The sequence below is a fragment of the Pneumocystis jirovecii genome (assembly GCF_001477535.1).
Source record: "Pneumocystis jirovecii RU7 chromosome Unknown supercont1.7, whole genome shotgun sequence".
Lineage (NCBI taxonomy): Eukaryota > Fungi > Ascomycota > Pneumocystomycetes > Pneumocystales > Pneumocystaceae > Pneumocystis > Pneumocystis jirovecii.
This window is the reverse complement of record NW_017264781.1, coordinates 182,243-201,785: the sequence shown is the minus strand read 5'-3', so window position 1 is coordinate 201,785 and position 19,543 is coordinate 182,243. Positions and strand designations below refer to the sequence as shown.

The 19,543-nt window shown below is 32.8% G+C and overlaps 10 protein-coding genes across 10 annotated transcripts; 5 read left to right on the top strand and 5 right to left on the bottom strand.

The window, feature by feature from the left end:
• Positions 1–46: 46 nt before the first annotated feature.
• Positions 47–1,674, bottom strand: T551_01740 (chitobiosyldiphosphodolichol beta-1,4 mannosyltransferase; the record flags this gene model as incomplete). The annotated part of the gene is made up of 7 exons (XM_018374003.1): positions 47–190; positions 233–308; positions 356–847; positions 887–976; positions 1,020–1,168; positions 1,209–1,414; positions 1,452–1,674. The coding sequence occupies 7 exons, from the start codon at positions 1,672–1,674 to the stop codon at positions 47–49; spliced, it is 1,380 nt and encodes a 459-aa protein (XP_018229748.1).
• Positions 1,675–1,824: 150 nt separating this feature from the next.
• On the top strand, positions 1,825–4,145 carry T551_01739 (uncharacterized protein; the record flags this gene model as incomplete). Its single annotated transcript, XM_018374002.1, has 9 exons — positions 1,825–1,871; positions 1,919–2,248; positions 2,292–2,422; positions 2,469–2,834; positions 2,875–3,118; positions 3,163–3,417; positions 3,459–3,597; positions 3,643–3,671; positions 3,719–4,145. 9 exons carry the CDS (start codon positions 1,825–1,827, stop codon positions 4,143–4,145), a joined length of 1,968 nt encoding a protein of 655 aa, XP_018229747.1.
• A 416-nt stretch (positions 4,146–4,561) lies between these two features.
• T551_01738 (uncharacterized protein) lies at positions 4,562–5,749 on the top strand (the record flags this gene model as incomplete). The annotated part of the gene is made up of 6 exons (XM_018374001.1): positions 4,562–4,680; positions 4,741–4,897; positions 4,942–5,006; positions 5,056–5,291; positions 5,336–5,473; positions 5,514–5,749. 6 exons carry the CDS (start codon positions 4,562–4,564, stop codon positions 5,747–5,749), a joined length of 951 nt encoding a protein of 316 aa, XP_018229746.1.
• Positions 5,750–5,850: 101 nt separating this feature from the next.
• T551_01737 (uncharacterized protein) lies at positions 5,851–7,514 on the bottom strand (the record flags this gene model as incomplete). The annotated part of the gene is made up of 4 exons (XM_018374000.1): positions 5,851–5,916; positions 5,959–6,057; positions 6,106–7,193; positions 7,232–7,514. 4 exons carry the CDS (start codon positions 7,512–7,514, stop codon positions 5,851–5,853), a joined length of 1,536 nt encoding a protein of 511 aa, XP_018229745.1.
• Positions 7,515–7,523: 9 nt separating this feature from the next.
• Positions 7,524–8,231, bottom strand: T551_01736 (ubiquitin-conjugating enzyme E2 2; the record flags this gene model as incomplete). The annotated part of the gene is made up of 7 exons (XM_018373999.1): positions 7,524–7,560; positions 7,604–7,791; positions 7,834–7,875; positions 7,920–7,998; positions 8,040–8,104; positions 8,150–8,188; positions 8,229–8,231. The coding sequence occupies 7 exons, from the start codon at positions 8,229–8,231 to the stop codon at positions 7,524–7,526; spliced, it is 453 nt and encodes a 150-aa protein (XP_018229744.1).
• A 670-nt stretch (positions 8,232–8,901) lies between these two features.
• On the top strand, positions 8,902–11,974 carry T551_01735 (uncharacterized protein; the record flags this gene model as incomplete). The annotated part of the gene is made up of 11 exons (XM_018373998.1): positions 8,902–9,021; positions 9,064–9,279; positions 9,329–9,485; positions 9,528–9,671; positions 9,709–9,944; positions 9,987–10,589; positions 10,633–11,292; positions 11,335–11,445; positions 11,489–11,629; positions 11,672–11,858; positions 11,907–11,974. 11 exons carry the CDS (start codon positions 8,902–8,904, stop codon positions 11,972–11,974), a joined length of 2,643 nt encoding a protein of 880 aa, XP_018229743.1.
• Positions 11,975–12,164: 190 nt separating this feature from the next.
• T551_01734 (uncharacterized protein) lies at positions 12,165–12,857 on the bottom strand (the record flags this gene model as incomplete). The annotated part of the gene is made up of 1 exon (XM_018373997.1): positions 12,165–12,857. One exon carries the CDS (start codon positions 12,855–12,857, stop codon positions 12,165–12,167), a length of 693 nt encoding a protein of 230 aa, XP_018229742.1.
• Positions 12,858–13,065: 208 nt separating this feature from the next.
• Positions 13,066–13,895, top strand: T551_01733 (calcium-binding protein NCS-1; the record flags this gene model as incomplete). The annotated part of the gene is made up of 7 exons (XM_018373996.1): positions 13,066–13,129; positions 13,170–13,194; positions 13,236–13,324; positions 13,364–13,492; positions 13,541–13,674; positions 13,715–13,747; positions 13,797–13,895. 7 exons carry the CDS (start codon positions 13,066–13,068, stop codon positions 13,893–13,895), a joined length of 573 nt encoding a protein of 190 aa, XP_018229741.1.
• An 858-nt stretch (positions 13,896–14,753) lies between these two features.
• Positions 14,754–17,384, top strand: T551_01732 (isoleucine-tRNA ligase; the record flags this gene model as incomplete). The annotated part of the gene is made up of 9 exons (XM_018373995.1): positions 14,754–14,890; positions 14,938–14,966; positions 15,009–15,022; positions 15,077–15,225; positions 15,269–15,540; positions 15,580–16,082; positions 16,124–16,608; positions 16,649–17,187; positions 17,230–17,384. 9 exons carry the CDS (start codon positions 14,754–14,756, stop codon positions 17,382–17,384), a joined length of 2,283 nt encoding a protein of 760 aa, XP_018229740.1.
• Positions 17,385–18,979: 1,595 nt separating this feature from the next.
• On the bottom strand, positions 18,980–19,231 carry T551_01731 (uncharacterized protein; the record flags this gene model as incomplete). Its single annotated transcript, XM_018373994.1, has 1 exon — positions 18,980–19,231. The coding sequence occupies one exon, from the start codon at positions 19,229–19,231 to the stop codon at positions 18,980–18,982; it is 252 nt and encodes an 83-aa protein (XP_018229739.1).
• Between the last annotated feature and the right edge of the window lie 312 nt (positions 19,232–19,543).

Genomic DNA, 19,543 nt, shown 5'->3' with positions numbered 1-19,543 from the left:
TTTGATAAGATTATATTTTGTCTGTATTAATTAAATGGAAATGTAATTATGATGCATTATTAGAAATGTGATGAGGTTTTGTGAATAACGGTGCTATTTTTGCATCCCATTCATTATGCCATCGGTATTGGGATTCTTTCATTGCTCCTTCTTTTAATTTTTTCAATTCTTCATGAGAATGGAATAGCCTCTTTTAAGAATTATTATTATTACTACAATTTATGTTTCAAACCTTCAAAGAATCTGCAAGTTGAGCTGAAGAATTAAAAATAATGCCATTTTTTCCATCTTTTACGAGCTCAGTAAGACTAAATATAGTTATATATGGTTAAAGAGCATGAAAATAAATGCATACGCTGGGAACTCAATAGCACATACTGGAATTCCACAGCCAAACATGTCCACTATTTTCATTGGTAAATCTAAGCCACTAGAACTGGTATGAAGACATATGCCTAAATCTGCACTAGCAATAAAACGAGGATAATCTTTAGCGTCTAGCCATATTGTAACAATTTTAACATATTTTAAATTTAAACTTTTAATTTTTTGTTCATAAAATTTTCTTAAAGGGCCTCTACCAGTAATAATTGCAAGTATAGATGGTGGCTCAAAATCTTTGCTAAGAATTATGTTTGCTTTATCGAAAGCAATAAATGCTTCTAGTAAAATAGAAAAATCTTCATCAATTGTCCAAGATGTTGAAGAAACTAGTAACTTTGTTTTTTCATTTGAAATATCAAAATCATATGTATGAACAAATGTAGAGAGAAAGGATGATTTTTCTAGGTTATCAAGGGGCTTAAAATGCATCGGTGGTCGGTCATATAAAGTATGGATTGGTGATCTATCTAAGTCAAAAATATCTAAAAATATAAAATTATACTTGTAATTCCATTTTTCTCTAAGAAAAGATGTCATTGCGTAAGAAACAGAAAAATGAATGTCAGCAGAATTCCCAAAAACCCTTTCGTACCTAAAATATCTGTATTATGTTTGTTGTTTAAGGCATATATTACCATTTATGAAATTTCACCAATATATGATTAGGCCCTAGTTTTAATGAGAGGACTGAATACCCAAGATTGTGCCAGTCAATAATCAATTTGGTCGATCGGATTAAACATACAAGACGAGTTACTACAAATGATGGAATTGATGGTGGATTCTTTAAAATTAGGAAAATTCATATAATTGACGATCCATACTTGTACAATTAGGTATTCAAATGAGTGTGTTGAGTAGATTAATATAAAAAATAAGAAAAATGCTTGAAAAAATGCTTTGATTGTTCCTGTTAGGAAAAAAAGCCATAAACTATGTGTCTCCAGGAATTTTGGTGGAAGAGTAACATATTTTATCCGGATATTTTTCGATTTATCTACATCTGGAAATACAAATGAACCTGAATTTGCTTATCAGATGATGTTTATTTGTTAGATGAAATCTACCTCGATAACCTACAAGATCTACTTCAAAACCATGTTGGGCAAGAGAAAGTGCATGATACTGCATACGGGGACTTCTTCCAATGTCTCCCAATACTACAAGACATACGGATCGCTTTGATTTTCTTTTTTTATCATTGAAACGAGATTTTTGCCGTTGTTGAAATTTAAAACCTGCAAAAAAAATGCATACAGATATAATGGCAATGCCCCATCCAACGGACATGGAATAGTCCCCTTTTGTTTACGTTTTATTTGTTTTTTAAGAAAAATTCTTCTCCTATTGCTGTAAAAAAATATACGTTCGACACTGTAGATCGTCGAATCAATTCTTTAGAGACGCTGAGCACATTAAAGTGTTCAGACGTTATTCAACATGCAGTCTTTGATAATAAAAAATGAAGATTCTTTTTTGTTTAAACGGTTTGTATATTTGTGTAGGAAGAGATATGTGTTTGATAGATTTTTAGGCATTATGAAAAACGATTAAATATGTTAGGTGAACGATTAAGTCTAGTACTGGTAGTAGTGGGATTAGATGCTGTAAAACAGTCTGAAGTAGCACATGATATTCCTTTTGGATTGCTTTTATTTTGTGTGTTTTTTTGCTTGGCAATTAGTTGTTTTTTTTTGAGATTAGAAGACAGAAAAATAATATTGCGTCAAGATGGAATTAGAATTTTAAGAAAAGAGGTTTTTAGGGACTGTAAGCAATTTAGTATGATGTATTCTAAGTCTTTGTCTGTGTTTGTTTATGTTTTATTGATTTATGGGACGGCAATGAGACTTAATGCTTTAAGGTGAATGGTCGTATAAAGCATGTATGATATTGACTAGGAAAAGGGCAATGGTATTGATTTTTCCAACAGTTTTTGTTCGTATGTTTATGAATAATGAGATAATTGGGAAGTTTATGTATAGAAAGCGATTATTTTTTTCTATTGCGGTTTTTGCATGTGTGGATCTCTTGAGACGTAATTGGTGTAGTAAGATATATGATGGTTGAATTAACAGTATTAGATTTTAAATTGAGTATTATGTTTGGCTATTTTTTTGCAGGATTGGCATCAATATTGTCATGTAATGTTGATATACCGATGGATTCTTCTTGTTTTTTATTTTCTACTTTATATTGTATTCCCATGATTGTTTTGGAGTATTTTTTTCAGTATTATTATTTTAAATGCTCTATATTTACGTTTATCTTGGTCACCATTTCAAGTATTATTCATCTGGTTTTAAAATCAATTAAGATTTTTGATGTTACATTTATGATTAAATTTTATTGGCCATTGACAATTGGTGTAATATTGTCTTATCAGCTTTTATTTTTAAAAGAATTGCCTAGTTTGATTGATATTTCAAATATACTTTTGATATATTATTGTAAGTATAATAAAACATTTAATTTGGTTTAATGATTTAGTCCTTTATAAAAGTTTAAGTCATTTTGAAAATTCTGTGATTTATCCTTTTGGAAATAATAATGTATATGTCCATACGTTAAAAACTTGCTTAAAATTTATTATGGAAAATCGTGATTCACGAAGTATTTTTTATTTTTTTCTTTTGAATTCAGCATTTATGTTTATACAAATGACTTATGGAATTCTATCTAATTCTCTTGGCCTTATTTCCGATTCGATTCATATGGCATTTGATTGTTTTGCGTAACTCTTAATTTTAATTTATGAAGCTTGTATAATGGAATTAGATTACTTGTTGGATTATTAGCATCCGTTATGAGCAAGTTTCCTCCGTCTTTTTCATTTCCATTTGGTTTTTCGAAGATAGAAGTCCTTTCAGGTTTTATGAATAGTTTATTTTTACTATTAATATCAATATCTATTATTGGAGAGGCTGTTTCTCGACTTTTAAAACCGGAAGAAATTCATGTAGAAAAACTTCTTATTGTTAGTATTATTGGTTTAATTGTAAATCTTGTAGGTATTTTTTTATTTAAGCATGGGTAAGATTGTTTTAAATTTTTTATTTTTTTAATTAAATTAGTCATCATCACCATCATCATCACCATCATTCTAATCACTCTCATTTCCCTGATACTCAAACTTCTGGTGATTTTGATTGCTTTGAAAAAAATCAACATAAAGTTCATTTCTTGAATGATTCTGTAAATAATTATATCAATGTAAGTATTTTTAGGAAAAATATTTTTTCATTTATTGTGTCTTAGAATTCGTATCATAATGCTAATGTTCATGGGTATAGTATTTATAGAGAAATTTGTTGTTTAAAACTTATTATTTTAGCGTTTTTTTGCATATATTTGCTGACACTCTTGGTTCGGTTGGTGTAGTTGTGTCTACATTACTTATACATCAGTTTGGCTGGGTTGGATTTGATTCTATAGCTTCAATTCTTATTGCAGTTTTAATATTTATTTCTGCTATTCCGTTGATTATATCATGTTCCAAAAGTCTTCTTTTAATTGTTCCTCATGATTTTGAATATAATATTTATAATGCGTTAAATATGGTAAAAGCATATTCTGGAGTAATGTGTCTTAAAAAGTTTCGATTTTGGATGAATAATGAAGAAAAATGCACTGGAGTAATTCATATAGATGTTAAAAATGATCAAGATTTAAATTGGATACGTCAAGAAGTAGAGAAAATTTTAAAGGAAAATATAAAAGGTCTTCATGATATTACTGTTGTTACAGAAAAACGTTTCTAGTATCGAGTAGCATAATGAATTTTAAGTTTGTTAATATAAAATATATTTATACTGAATTAAAGTATATTCTGGTGAAATTTTAGTGAAAATGAGGTTAAAATATTATTGAATAGTAATTAAGAAATGTTTTTAATAGTGTAACTATTTAATCAAATTTATATTGGTTTAAGATTTGGAAAAAGAGCGATAAGAATGTGTAGAAGGTATTTATTGGGTGTATTTTTATAAATGGTTAGAAAAATAAATAATATAGTTTGTTGATATGGATATGATATGAATATTAAATTTATTTTATTATTAAAATAATTTGATTTTATATTATATAAGTTACCATTTTGTATTTTTTTAGTTTGATATTGTCTAAAAAGCCGTTTTATAAATTTTTAAAGGTTGATTCTATGGAGTTTTAGAAAATTATGGACGAAACTTTAAATGCTTCTTTGGAGCATCCAAGTACAAAGTTAAAGAATGAAACGCCTTTTTTGTCATCAATAAAATGGCTTATTTCAGGAGGATTTGGTGGTGCTTGTGCAGTGTAAGATTTGAGTCAAAATTCTGCTACGATTATTCTAAAGATGCTAATATTTTGTTATAGTCTTGTTGGGCACCCATTTGGTGTGTTTTCAAGTGTTTTTATGTTAAATTTAGACTTTTTAGATATTGTGAAAGTACGGTTGCAGATTGCAAAAAAAGGGTTTTATACTGGATCACTTGATGTAGCTAAGAAGATCCTTTCACAGAATGGCTTTTTTGTTTGTTGTTATTGCCTTCTTTTTGTAAAATATAACTTTTTTAGGGACTTTACCAGGGTTTGATACCTCCTCTTCTTGGAACTGTTCCTATTATTTCTGTTACATTTTGGTATATTTTGTTTTTTTTTGTTCTTGAAATGCTTATAAATGGGATGCAGTGGTTATGACTTTTTCAAATTTTTAATAAGAAAAGTTTCAGGTGTATCTTCTGAATTAACAATTCAACATATTGTATATGCAGGCTTTCTTTCAGCTATTCCTGCTACATTTGTTACTGCACCATTTGAACGTGTTAAAATTATATTACAAATTCAGGGACAGCATGAGAAAAATAGATTTAATGGTGTATTTGATGTATTAAGGCATTTGTATAAAACAGATGGCATAAAATCATGTTTAGAATTGTCATTTGTAAACTATTAGGACTAATCTTGTTAGTATTTAGAGGCGGATGCTTGACATTTGCTCGAGATGGTCCAGGCTCTGCTATTTATTTTGGTGTATATGAAGCTACGAAAAGATATATGATGCCAGATGATTCTAAATTATCTATTGGAACAACTATTATGGCTGGTGGTAAGTAGGAAATTTTATACAGAATAATTAATTTTTTAAGGACTTTCTGGTGTTGCTATGTGGTCTATTATGTTTCCTATTGATACGATAAAATCAACTATACAAGGTTCAGATAATATAAGTTTTAGATCAGCATGTACTACATTATATCGTCAAGGGGGTATCTTTCGTTTTTTTCCGGGGTTTGTACCGGCAATTCTTCGATCATTTCCTGCGAATAGCGCTTCTTTCTTGGGTGTTGAGGTTGTCCATAAAATTCTGGATAGTTTGTTTTAAGTTTTAAAAATTTAAGTTTCAAAATATGAATCATATACAGTAACGATATCTCGGATGCATTATAATGCTTTTTTCTTTTGTGTAATATATTTTTATGGATATTAATTCCACCAAAAACTTACGCTAAAACTTACACTTAAACTTCTTACATAATGCCACCAACCCACCTATAATGTTGTTAAATACAGACTAAAGAGCTAATGGCTTACTGGGATATAAAGACAGTCACCAGGACCAATAATGCCTTCTACATATTTTGCGTTTGAAAATTTTGGGAATTTTTTGGTATCTAGATTATCGAGATCAATCTTTTTTTATACTGATTAATGGGTTTTCATTTATAAACAGTAATTTACCTGACTCGTATTGCTCATATTTATGCCTCCTTCAAATGATCGAGGATATAAAGCTTCGTTTTCCTCGGGCGCATATAATCTCACATATTTCCACCCTACTATTTGAGAAAAAATATTGTGATAGGGATCTGTATGTAAAGGACTAACTGTTCCTTTCCCTCCAAACCATGCATTTAAAAGAGGTTCATGAAGGAGCGGCATTTCTTCAATAAATGCTTGAAGATGAGAAGGTATAGGAGGTGGTGTTGTAAAGCAATAATCGGGCACCATGATGTCTTCTCTTAATGCTGGTATTTGAGAAAATATATCATGTTGAGCAAGATAGCCGATTTCCTCTTTCTCTGTTCCGTGTGTATTAGATGTTTTTTTTGTTTGTAAAATATATTTCTTCAGAAATTCATAAAAAGGCATTAATTGTTGTCCCCATGCTTGATCTGTATAATTCCTTCCTATTTCTACAGGAACAATACGAAGACCTTGGTGTGTTTTGTTTAATAAGGTATCAATTTTTATCCAGCCTTCTTGAGATAATGCTGGCCAATGATTAATGCTATTCTTTATGATGAGTGGCTGTTGGACTGCTAATATATCATTTTGAAATGTGTGTACAGATGGTGATTGCATGCTGCGAATTGGAAAGTGAATTGTTACTTGTTCAATATTTTTTTCTGGATGAAAAGTAGGTAATATTTCTTGATTTGACAAAGCCTTTGGATTCTGTATATTCACTAGTTCCATTAAAAAATGCTTAATATCGACCCCTCCCGTCATAATTAGTGCCATATCAAGGGTCTCTATTATCTTGGCTTCTGTTTGATGCATACTCATCTCTGCCATTGCTTTAAATGCACTTGCATATGCATACAATCGTCTCCAAGCAAGAGGAACATTAGAAAATTGATATGTATATAACATTTCTGTGCTCAATAGTAAACAGTCATTCATCCTTTCCAAAATCTGTTGCAAAAGTACGCACAATGTTGCATCTTTGCATGGGATATCTGTTACATTCGCTATTACTACTTGAATATTTGTGATTGCATGACAAATGAGCAGGACGACTGAATTACCACACATTTGAAGAACATCTATAATGTTAATAATAAATAAATACACGAAAATATACTTTGAGAAATAAGTGTTTGAATCTGTGTAATGCCACGTCGAAATAGGTCTATTTTGTATGAGAGTTGCATATTTACAGTTAAGCTGTTGTCCATGTGAGTATATTTAACATCGTGAGATATATTTGGTGAATGAGTGTATTCTGGTGTAAGTGAAAGAGATTTTTTTGTATGATTTGAAGGATTTTTCGGAGAGATAGGTGCATCCAGAAAATCCGACTGAATATAGTTCTCAGAATATATTGGACTTGTTGGATGGTCTGGATGTGTTTTTTCGTCAAACATATTTAAGTATTATTCCCACGACCACTCAACTGTTTCTTTAACACGTCTGAAACCGTAAACACCCTTTTTAGTACTTTTTTTAAATCTACCTTATATATTCTTTTTTGTTATCTTTGTTAAGTTGGGCTGCCTCTGCATTTGCGGGCGAATTGTTATTTGGATCATTTAATAATGATTGAATACTCGTAAGGATGGCTGCTACATCATATGTTGGGGACCAGCGGTTCTGCAAGATATCAAGACACAGTTCCCCGTTTGTATAAACGTTTGGGTGGAACTATGTGAATCAACAAAGACTTTAATTTCCTTCTGATATTACCATTTTTGAAAGAAAACGCACGACCGGAGGTTTATTTGGATACTATATAAGTCATTCTTGTTTTAAACACTTTTATTTATTCAAACCTGTTCATCAAATTGCATAACAAGCCGGAATGTCCCGTCTTCAAACGGTGTTTCTGCCGGACCAATAATCACCGCGTTCCTGTTGTTGTTATTCCTTATTTTTCCACGTAAACTCCATACCATAACATAACATTGTCTGCAATCGGTGACGCACTGACTCCTGCTGGTGGATCTTGTTGCATTCTCTATAATAAAATATCAATTTGTATTTCATTTTTTTAACAAAATACCTTGAAATCCCGCATTAAACGGCGCCGTGCTGGACTTGACTGTTTTTTGTTAGACGTTTTATGCGTTTGACTTCTTTACCATTTCTATTTATATTTATTTATATTTAAGAATTGTTAAACGTTTTAATTTTTATATTTCTTACGTCAAAGTTTTGTAAGTGCACCCGAGTTCGCCGAAATGTTTTTTGTATCCGTTTTTCGTATGTCTATAGAGTCCTTTATATAATTATGTTTGCGTTGTATATTTGTTGTATATGCATTTTATATACGTATTTCGTTTATATATATTGTTTGTTTTATGTTTTTTTTTTATTTGCCTTTTTTTGCTTTTTGTTTCTTTTGCCGCTCGACATACTTCATACACGCTGTAATATGGTGAGAATTATTGATTTTTGATTTGTTAGTCCTTTATGTGATATATATGCATTATATATGTGTATTATATGTGTATTATATGTGTATTGTATACGTGTTGTATGCGTTATGTATGCTATGTATGTATTATATATGTATTATATATGCTATTTCTGCATTTATTTCTTTTTTATTCTCTTTAATTTAATTTGCCAATCAATGTGTTATTTATATTGCTAAGACGTTATTTTTTTGTGTAAATAACGACTTTATTTACTTATATTGAATGATATAAAAAGACCGTTAATAATCTTTCAGTTGTAACGGTCAGCGTGGCATTTGTTCAAAGAAACAATGTCAGTTGTACAAACAGTTGCGCAAATCCGTGCAGTATATGAATGACGGCATCAAGCAATGTTAAAGTAGTATGTCGGTTTCGACCATTAGGCAAATCAGAACAGAAATGTAGTAGTAAGACGTTAAGAGTTTTGGGGGACGGGAAGACATTGCAAGTAGAGGTGAGGAATAAAGGGGATAAATAAGGTGTTTTATGGTTGTAGACAAAGGAATTGAGTGGATGTTTTGTGTTTGATCGAGTGTTTGATGGGTCAGCACGGCAGATGGATGTTTTTGAGTATTCGGCACTGTCTACAGTGAATGGTATGTGGAATATGTGTGTAGAACTGTGTTTGAAAGAGAAAGATGTTTTGAATGGGTATAATGGGGCAATTCTTGCGTATGGGCATACGGGATCGGGTAAAACATATACTATGATGGTAATTACGAGCAGAAAGGTGTTTTGGAGGTGTTAAAAAAGATAATCAGGGACCGGATATTGAGAACGAAGAGTTGAAAGGGATAATTCCTCGGATTGTTACGCAAATCTTTAAGAATATTATGGAATCTTTGAGTAATATTGAGTATACGGTGAAAGTTTCGTATATGGAGATATATATGGAGAAGATCAAGGATCTTTTGTGCCGTTGGTTTTTTGTAGGTTCTGGTATATGCTGATATGTGCTAGCACAAAACAATAACCTGCCGATTCATGAAGAAAAAAGTAGAGGAATTTATGTAAAGGGTTTGAGAGAAATATATGTTTCGTCGTTGGCAGAAATTTATCAAATTATTAAAAAAGGCAATCAAGTGCGAGCAGCTGCTGCAACAAGTAGGTTAAATCAATTTGTATGGGTTTTGTTTGATAGCTTTAGATGTTAATACTGAAAGTTCGAGATCTCATGCTATTTTTTGTATTATAATTACTCAGAAGAATCTTGAAACGGAAAATATAAAAAGCAGTCAGCTTTTTTTAGTGGATCTTGCTGGCTCTGAAAAAGTGGCTAAGACTGGTGCCACTGGACAGGTATTAGAAGAAGCAAAAAAAATAAATAAGTCTCTTTCGACACTGGGTTTAGTGATTAATTCTTTAACTGATGGAAAGGTATTTATTTAACTTGATTTTTGATTATTGCTAATCTAGAAGTCAACACATATACCATATCGTGATTCGAAACTCACTCGTATATTACAAGAATCACTTGGTGGAAATTCTCGTACTACTCTCATCATTAACTGTTCATCATCTATAAGTGATGAATCAGAGACCATTTCTACTATTCGTTTTGGGATGAGAGTTAAAGCGGTTAAAAATAGGGCTAAGGTTAATCAGGAACTTTCTTCTAGTGAATTTAAGCATTTGCTTAAAAAGGCAAAGGCTCAAATATTTGCTTATTCTGAATATATTATTGCTCTTGAAAGTGAACTTAATCTTTGGCGAAGTGGAGAAAAAGTTTTTCAGGAAAAATGGACCCCAAGAATGGTTATAAACGTTAAAGAGTCTAAAGTTGTTATGAATAATGAAAAAAATGATATTATAAAAACTACTGTATTAGAAAAAAGATCAATACCATTTGTTCAAAATATTGCAATGGAAAAAGATGAAAAAGATGATTTTTTGAAAAGGGAGAACGAGTTACAAGATTTGATTTCAGAAAAAGAGGTATTATTAGAAAATCAAGAAAAGGATTTGAAAGATGCAAAAGAAGAAATTTTATATTTAAAAGAACATAATAATGAAATTCTTAAGGTAATTGTAGTTGATGATTATAAATTGCTTTTAATAGTTTTAGAATAATGAAAAATTGACTATAGAACTTAATGATTTACAGTTGCAATTAGAGAAAAGTGTATTCGAAAATAAGGAAACTAATATAACATTGGAGTCTTTAAAATGTATAAATGTTAATCTTTTGTCTGAGTTAAATAATTTAAAGCAAAATTTTTGTGAGGCCAAAATGTCTGCTGAATTTGATTCTATTGAACAGCCGTTAAAAAAGAAAAAAACAAAACAGATAACAGACGAAAATGATTTAACTAGTGCTAAAATTGTCTGTCCAAAACAGTTTTTGGATGATATAAATAATCTTAGTGAAATATCTAATAATAATACAAAAGTTTTAAAGGATAGGTTAACTGAAATGCAAACTGTTATTTCTAGTTTAGAATCTACACTTAATGAACAAATGAATCATGCTGATAATCTTAAAAAAAACAATATTTTATTAGAAAAAAGATTAAAATATGTTGAAGAAGAATATCAGTTTCTTATAGACAAAATATTATTAGAAGAGAATAATCAATGCATAAAAACTCAAGAAATATTGTTTAATCAGGCATGCAATATGCAAATATATAATAGTTTGTTGCAAGAGGATAACTCTAAAATATCTTATAAAATAACTAAAGATGAAAATTCAGGGTCTAACGAAAAAGTTTCTATGATGCAGGAAGTATGTATAGTTTAATTATATTTTTTTTTAATTTTAATATAGTGTGATGTTTCTAATAAAGATAATATAATGAATAACATTACTTTGAAAAGTGAAGAATTTAACATGATGAGCAAGACTTTAATGAACGAGTTTAGGGAACGTCGTGATAAGGTGCATATGATTTTCGTTTTTAGAGCTACTTATGGAAATATAGGTAGTTGAATTGGAAATATCTCTTAATAAAATTCGTGAACAATATAATAATATTTTGCGTAATAATAATACTAAAACTCAACGAAAAAAAATGCTATCTTTGGAAAAGAATTTGGAACAGTTGACAGTTATACAAAAACAAGTAAGTTTTGTTGAAATATGATTAATAAGATTAATAAATTAGTTGGTGGAGCAAAATATATCATTAAAGAGAGAAATTTCTATTGTAGAACGTAAACTAGCACTACGAGATGAGCGCATTTTGAATTTAGAAACATTATTACATGATGCTCAAGAAAAACTTGTCAATCAAAATCGCGCATTTGAAAGACAACTCCAAATATTAAAAGAGAGGTTGAAAAAGACACGAGGTAATATGTTTTTTATATGAAAAATATTATCTTTATTAATACTAAAAGACTATTTACCATCTTCAGATTTGAATCTTGGGAAAATAGCTAAACCGTTAAGAGGAGGTATGAGTTAGGATACTAGGCTAAAAATATAGTATATGTAAAAATGAACTACTAAAGATAATTCTAATTGAATAAAATAATAAGATCTATTTTTTGAATACTGATCATGATAGATAAATGCGTATATATTTAATATATATTAATAAATGATGATATATGTCTTTTTGTTCATTTAAATGTAAACATAAGGTTGTTTCTCGATTACTGCATATTGGTTTCGTCGGAGTCCTTTGGTTCATATAAATCAAGTCCGTCAAAAACATTTATATATGATTTTTTTGAAGGTATTGGTTCTGTTGGTAATTCGTCGTTTGGGATGTTAGGTTGGTCTATTTCTGTAGATGGTGTTGATGTTTTTGTACCAAAAAATTCTGTTTGTGTTCGTGGCATCATAAGAACTCCTTTTCTCATAGCATCCTCAGGAGGCCATGGAAAGTATGCTGGCGTGTTCCCATAAAGGCCATTGTCTGGATCATAGCCATTTGGTGCAGATGAAAATTTAGATATTTTTGCTGCGTAATTTAAAAGCATCGTATGAGGAACCGTGCGTGTTGATGTAAATTTTTCATCCTTAACTATCGTCTCATTTAAACGTTTGTGTGCATCTAAAAGACGATGCATGCATTGGTCTAGTTGGTCATTCAGTGCAATTGCTTCGTTACTTAATGTTCTGATGCGTTGTATATTGTCCTGATGTAGGGCAACTGAGAAAGAATGAGTAGACATAACATATTGATAAGATTTACGTTGATCAACTAGTTCTTGAAATGCAGCATTTGCTTTTATAACTGCTGTTGCATGTGTATATATATTCGTTGCATCGAATGTGCTTGCAAGTGCAGAACAGAATGATGTAGCTGCTGCTGCAAGTATTTCAAATTTGTTATAATCCATTTGAGATTAAGTGAATATATTGATAAATTCTACGAAGTTTTTGGACATATTGAGATAAAATACTGTAAAAGAGATAGTATAAAGTTATTAAAGTTAAATAATATGTTTTTTCGAGTTCAATTATATATTTTTGTTTTAAAAAGTTATCGGCGATTATCGATTATCTTTTATAATATTACTCCACGCATTTTTGGAGCATATTAACGTTATGGGTAAAACGCAGTCAAAGTTGAGTCAAGAGCAACTTCAGGAACTTCAAGAGCTTACTAAATGTAAGTTAGTCTTCTTAGAAGAAAATAATAACGTTTATAGTTGATAAAAAAGAACTTCAGCAATGGTATTATCAGAATTTAGTGGAATATGTAATTGAAATATTAGGTATAAAGGATTTCTTAAAGACTGCCCTACTGGGCATCTTTGTAAAGAGGAGTTTCAGGGTATTTATAAGCAGTTTTTTCCTTTTGGAGGTTTGTCTCTAAGTGTTTTTTAAGTTTTAATAAATTTAGATCCGTCATCGTTTGCAAACTATGTGTTTAATGTGTTTGATATGGATAAGAATGGTATGATTGATTTTAAAGAGTTTATATGTGCTTTATCTGTTACATCTCGTGGGCGTCTTGAGGAAAAGCTAGTATGTATGTTTTTACAAGGTTTTGTATTTATTTTATATTTATATGATTTAGGGGCATTTCGTCTTTATGATATTGATGATGATGGTGTTATTACATATCAAGAGATGCTTCAGATTGTGGCAGCAATTTATAAAATGGTTGGAAGTATGGTTAAGCTTCCAGAAGATGAAGATACTCCGGAAAAAGTATGTTGATGTGTGATTTTACATTAGTTAATTCAGTTAGCGTGTTAATAAAATCTTTTGTATGATGGATAAGGTTTATATTTGGTTATTATTTATAGTTTTTTTTTTTGATATACATGTAGGATCACAATGGTTGTCTCACATTGGAAGAATTTCGAGAAGGAAGTAAGAAGGATTCAACAATTGTTCAGGCCTTGAGTCTCTATGATGGTCTTGTGTGATACATTCTTATTTTTAAATCATTCTTATTTTTAAATATTGGCATTTTCTTTTTCTTTCGGTATTTTTTTTCTTATTTAATTGTTATATTTATATTTTGGCATGATTTTCTTGTATTTAAGTAAATTGCTGCGGAGTATATGATTTTTTACGTTTTCTTTTTTTTATTAGTATTAACTTATAACAAAATTTGTTTATATTTATTATTTTTTAAATTTTATTTTAGAGTTCTGGTTAGTAATTTTTCTGTATTTTTTGTAATATTACAATTACTTTTAATATTATGTACGATGGGTTTTCTATACACATTTATTTTGTTAATTGTTTATTTTTGTATTAGATTTTTTTTAGTTTTAAAAATATATGTTTATTTTAAATTATACGTATATAACTGTTTAATTAGACATGTTTTGTAATTTGGTTTTATTAAAAATTATTTAAATTATTATATTATATTTTTCCAAGATTGAGGAAAAATATTCTTTTTTTTATTAACATGACTAATAATATATAATATTATTGTATGTAAGTAAAATGTTTTAAAATGTTTTATTTGTTTAAATAAAGTTTTTTATACTTATTTTGTTTTTTTTTTTTTGTTTTTTTTTCAATAAAAACATAGATTCTAAAGTAGGAAATTTAATCTATGTATTCTTTTAATAATATGTTTAATTATTTTTTAATAACGAATTAAGATTTTTTGATCCAAAAAAAATATAAAAAGACTGTTAACTTCAGTATTAGTGTTTCTTTAACGTTTTTAAGATCCATTTTTAGGATTAAGGATTAATATTTAATAAGTTTTGTTATTTTTGAAAAACTAATTAAGAAAAAATTTTTAAGATATTTTTTATCTTAAAATGACTAATTTTGATGTTATTTCGGAAGAACTGAAAGTTCTTGAGTTTTGGAAAGAAATTGATGCCTTTAAAACATCTTTAATGCTTTCAGAAGGGCGCAAACCGTTTAATTTTTATGATGGACCTCCTTTTGCTACGTAAGTAGGATAATAAATTTAGAGATTCATATTAAGCGTCTACAAAGAGGACTCCCACATTACGGTCATATTCTTGGTATATAATTATGCTTTTTTATTTTTTTAATCATTGTTTTAGCGTCTACTATTAAGGTTTTCAGCAATTTAAATATAAGTATTATTGAATGTGCTGATCTAAGTATCTAGGATACAGTAACTCGGTATGCACATAATACAGGACATTATGTTGAGCGCCGATTTGGTTGGGATTGTCATGGTTTACCTGTTGAGCATGAAATAGATAAAAAGCTCGGGATTAATGGAAAAGATGATGTAATAGCAATGGGAATTGAAAAGTAATAGCAGGAATTTTATTTTTGTTTTCCTTACTATTATTAGGTATAATAATGAATGTCGTTCTATTGTTATGAGGTATTCTTATGAGTGGAGAAAAAGAATTGAAAGATTGGGTCGTTGGATTGAATTCGATAATGATTATAAAACACTTGATACTCAATTTATGCAATCTGTATGGTATATTTTTAAAATGCTCTATGAAAAAAACAGAATATATAGGAGTTTTCGAGTTATGCCATATTCTACAGCTTGTACGACGCCTCTTAGTAATTTTGAAGCTCAACAGAATTATAAAGATGTTGTTGATCCATCCAGTAAGTTTTTTGGTTATTTTGTTTTTTTTAATTAGATAGTTGTTGTATCATTTCCTTTAATACATGATCCATCTACATTATTGCTTGCATGGACTACGACTCCGTGGACATTGCCATCTCATCTTAGTTTATGTGTGAATCCTGATTTTGAATATATTAAAATACATGATCAAAGTTCTCAGAAAAATTTTATTTTATTAGAGAATCGTTTAGGAGTTCTTTATAAAGATCCCAAAAAGGCTGGATTTGTTAAATTACAGGTTATTAAAGGTATTGACATGAAAAATTGGGAATATGATCCTCCCTTTTATTATTTTTATGAGCGTTTCAAAGGAAAAGCATTTAAAGTTGTTACTGCAAAATACGTTACTTCTGATAATGGCACTGGAATTGTTCATCAAGCGCCTGCATTTGGTGAAGACGATTACAACGTAGCTATTGAGAATGGAATTATTGACCAAAATATTCACCCTCCTTGTCCATTAGATGAAAGAGGATATTTTACTTCTGAAATCACTGATTTTGCTGGAATGTACGTTAAGGTGATTTTAATCATTTAATGAAACATTTTAACGTTAATTAGGATGCAGATAAAGCTATACAGAAGGTTCTTAAGGAGAAAGAAAGACTAATTGTGCAAACTCAGATAGTACATAGTTATCCATTTTGCTGGAGGTCTGATACACCTCTTTTATATAGGGCTGTCCCATCATGGTTTGTAAAAGTTAAAGAATATACAAAAGAAATGCTAGATGCTGTCGAAAAGACTACATGGGTGCCATCATTTGTTAAGGATAAACGTTTTACCAATTGGATTGAAGGTGCTCGTGATTGGAATATTTCTCGAAACCGCTATTGGGGAACACCTATACCTCTTTGGGTCTCTGATGATTTTGAAGAAATTGTATGCGTAGGCTCAATTGCTGAACTTGAAGAACTTTCTGGAGAACGCAATTTGACTGATATCCATCGGGATAAGATAGATCATATTACTATACCTTCTAGAAAAGGCAAAGGTGTACTTAGAAGAATCGAAGAGGTTTTCGACTGTTGGTTTGAATCTGGAAGGTAGACTTACATGTATATGTTGATTTATTGATTTTAATAGCATGCCATATGCATCTGTATATTATCCATTTCAAAATCCTGAAAAATTTATGGAACGTTTTCCTGCTGACTTTATCGCTGAAGGTCTTGATCAAACTCGTGGTTGGTTTTATACTCTTCTTGTTATCGGTGTTCAGTTATTTGGGGTTGCGCCTTTCAAAAATGTTATTGTAAATGGACTAGTTCTTGCTGCTGATGGCAAAAAAATGTCAAAACGTTTGAAAAACTACCCGGAATTAACTATTATTTTGGAAAAGTATGGTGCAGATGCACTACGATTATATCTCATTAATTCTCCCGTTGTACGTGCTGAACCCTTAAAATTTAAGGAAGAAGGAGTCAAGGATGTTGTTACAAAAGTTATAATTCCATGGTGGAATAGCTATAATTTTTTTGAAATGCAAGTGCGGTTATTGAAGAAATTAGAAAATATAGATTTTGTGTATAACCCCAACATCGAAACAAGCGATAATGTGATGGATATGTGGATTTTGTCCAGTTGTCAAAGTCTTATAGGGTTCGTCAAAAAAGAAATGTCAGGTTTGAAATCCCCTTGAATCTTGTCAAGTTTTGATTTCTTAGAATATCGTTTATATACCGTTGTACCGAGGCTTCTTAAACTCATCGAAGATATGACAAATTGGTACATTCGATTTAACAGGCGACGATTAAAAGCATGTTCTCATATTGGCAATGGCTTTTCTAATTCATGTCTAGGGAGAATATGGAAAAGATGACACTTTAATTGCATTAAACGTACTCTTCGATGTTCTTTATACTTTATGCAGAACAATGGCTCCTTTTACCCCATTTCTAACTGAAGCTATATACCAAAATCTTAAAAAGTACATTCGGGAGACTACGGATGAGGACACCAGATCAATACATTTTATCAGCTTCCCGGATGTCTTGGAGAAACGTCTACGGCTTGACGTTGAAAGGAAGTTTACTAGAATGCAAAAAGTGGTCGATTTAGCGCGCAATCTTAGGGAAAAAAACTCAATTGGGCTAAAGGTCGACCCACCCCCGCTTCAACCATCACCACTAATAATGCAGGTGCCTCTGAGACAGCTTATTGTAATACACCACGATCCACTGTATTTGGACGACATCAAGTCCGTCGAACAATACATTCTGGAAGAGCTGAATATCAAAGACCTTGTCTTCTCCTCCGACGAAGAGAAATACGGCGTCCGCTACAGTCTTGTTGCCGATTGGCCAGTTCTTGGCAAGAAACTTCGCCACGACATCGCTAGAGTAAAAAAGCTTCTTCCAAGTGTGACCTCCGACCAAGTCAAAGAATTCATGCACAATAAGGAAATCACACTCGGAAACATCCGACTGGCCCCGGAGGATCTCCAGGTCTGCTTTCCCCTCCCCCCCTCCCCTCCTTTCTAAAGCACCAGGTCGTTCGGACACTCTCTCCCGGACACCCCGGTTACCAGACCCACTCCGACCAAGACGTGTTTGTCATCCTCGATACTGAAATCTACCCTGAACTAGAAAGCGAGTCCCTTGCAAGACAAGTGATCAACCGTATCCAGCGCTTCCGCAAAAAGGCCGGCCTGCTTGGTATGCCAGCTCCTCCTAACCCCTCCTAACCCCTTCTTCCCCTTCCACCTGCTCTCCTAACCACCACCAGTCACCGACGACATCCAGATGCAGTACCTCATCGTCCACGACCCCGTCGGACTCGACGACGCAATCTCCCGCCACCAGCCACTCATAACAAAAATCCTCCGCAGACCACTCGAAAAAACCCCCCACATGGGCCCTAACCCCAGGCAGATTGCAAAGGAGGAGCTTGCTCTCAATGGTGCTGTATTTATGCTACGTCTACTAGAACTATAAGAACTATAAAATACATACATTCCGCACATTCCACATTCCTACGCATTCCTACGCCTGCCCTAACCCTGTCTCATGCCCCACAACCCCGGCTGCCCGCCTTCGCCGCCTATGCTTCCGCCGCCTGCTGCAAATGGACTCCCCTTCATCCCCCTCAACCGATGCTTCTGACACAGCCAGCCACACTGACCCCCCAGACGACTGGGCCGACTTCTGCGAGCCTCCCGCCGCCCCAGCACTGTGTCTCTTCTGTCCTGCCACCTTCGACTCCTCCTCACTTGTCTATGCACACTGTCGCCAAGGCATGCCTCCCTGCCCCTAACCCTGCTTACCGCCCAGACCACACCTTCGATCTTCCCGCACTTAGGCTCCGCCTCCGCCTCGACTTCTATGCCACTGTCCGTCTCATCAATTATATCCGCGACCAGGTCCGCCGGGGCCTGGTCCCTGACTTTACCAACCCTCTCCACTATGCTGCAGACCTCTATCTCCGCCCTGTCCTCCAGGACGACCGCCTCCTTATAGGTATGTAGACACGGCCCCCCTGCCCTCCCAACCCCGCCAGATCTCCAGGACGACTCTCCCAGCGGTTCCGACTCTGGACAGCCCGCGCCCGCAGGGGCCCCTGACGGGCACGACGCTCCCTCTGCACTCCCCTAGCAACACCCACTGCACTCCCGCCCTGCTCCCCTCCGCTTCGCCTGGCCCGCTGGCCAGGCTCAGCCTCCGAAGCCATAAATGGTTCTGCCCTGTCGCTTGAGCGCATATACCACGTCGAGACTTGTGACGGTCTTGCGCTTCGCGTGCTCTGTGTATGTGACGGCGTCGCGGATCACACTCTCCAGGAAAACCTTGAGGACGCCACGTGTCTCTTCATAAATGAGTGCTGAAATGCGCTTTACGCCACCACGACGCGCGAGGCGCCGGATGGCCGGCTTTGTGATTCCTTGGATGTTGTCACGTAGGATCTTCCTGTGGCGCTTTGCGCCACCCTTGCCAAGCCCTTTGCCGCCTTTGCCTCGTCCAGACATTGCTTACTCTGTTCTCT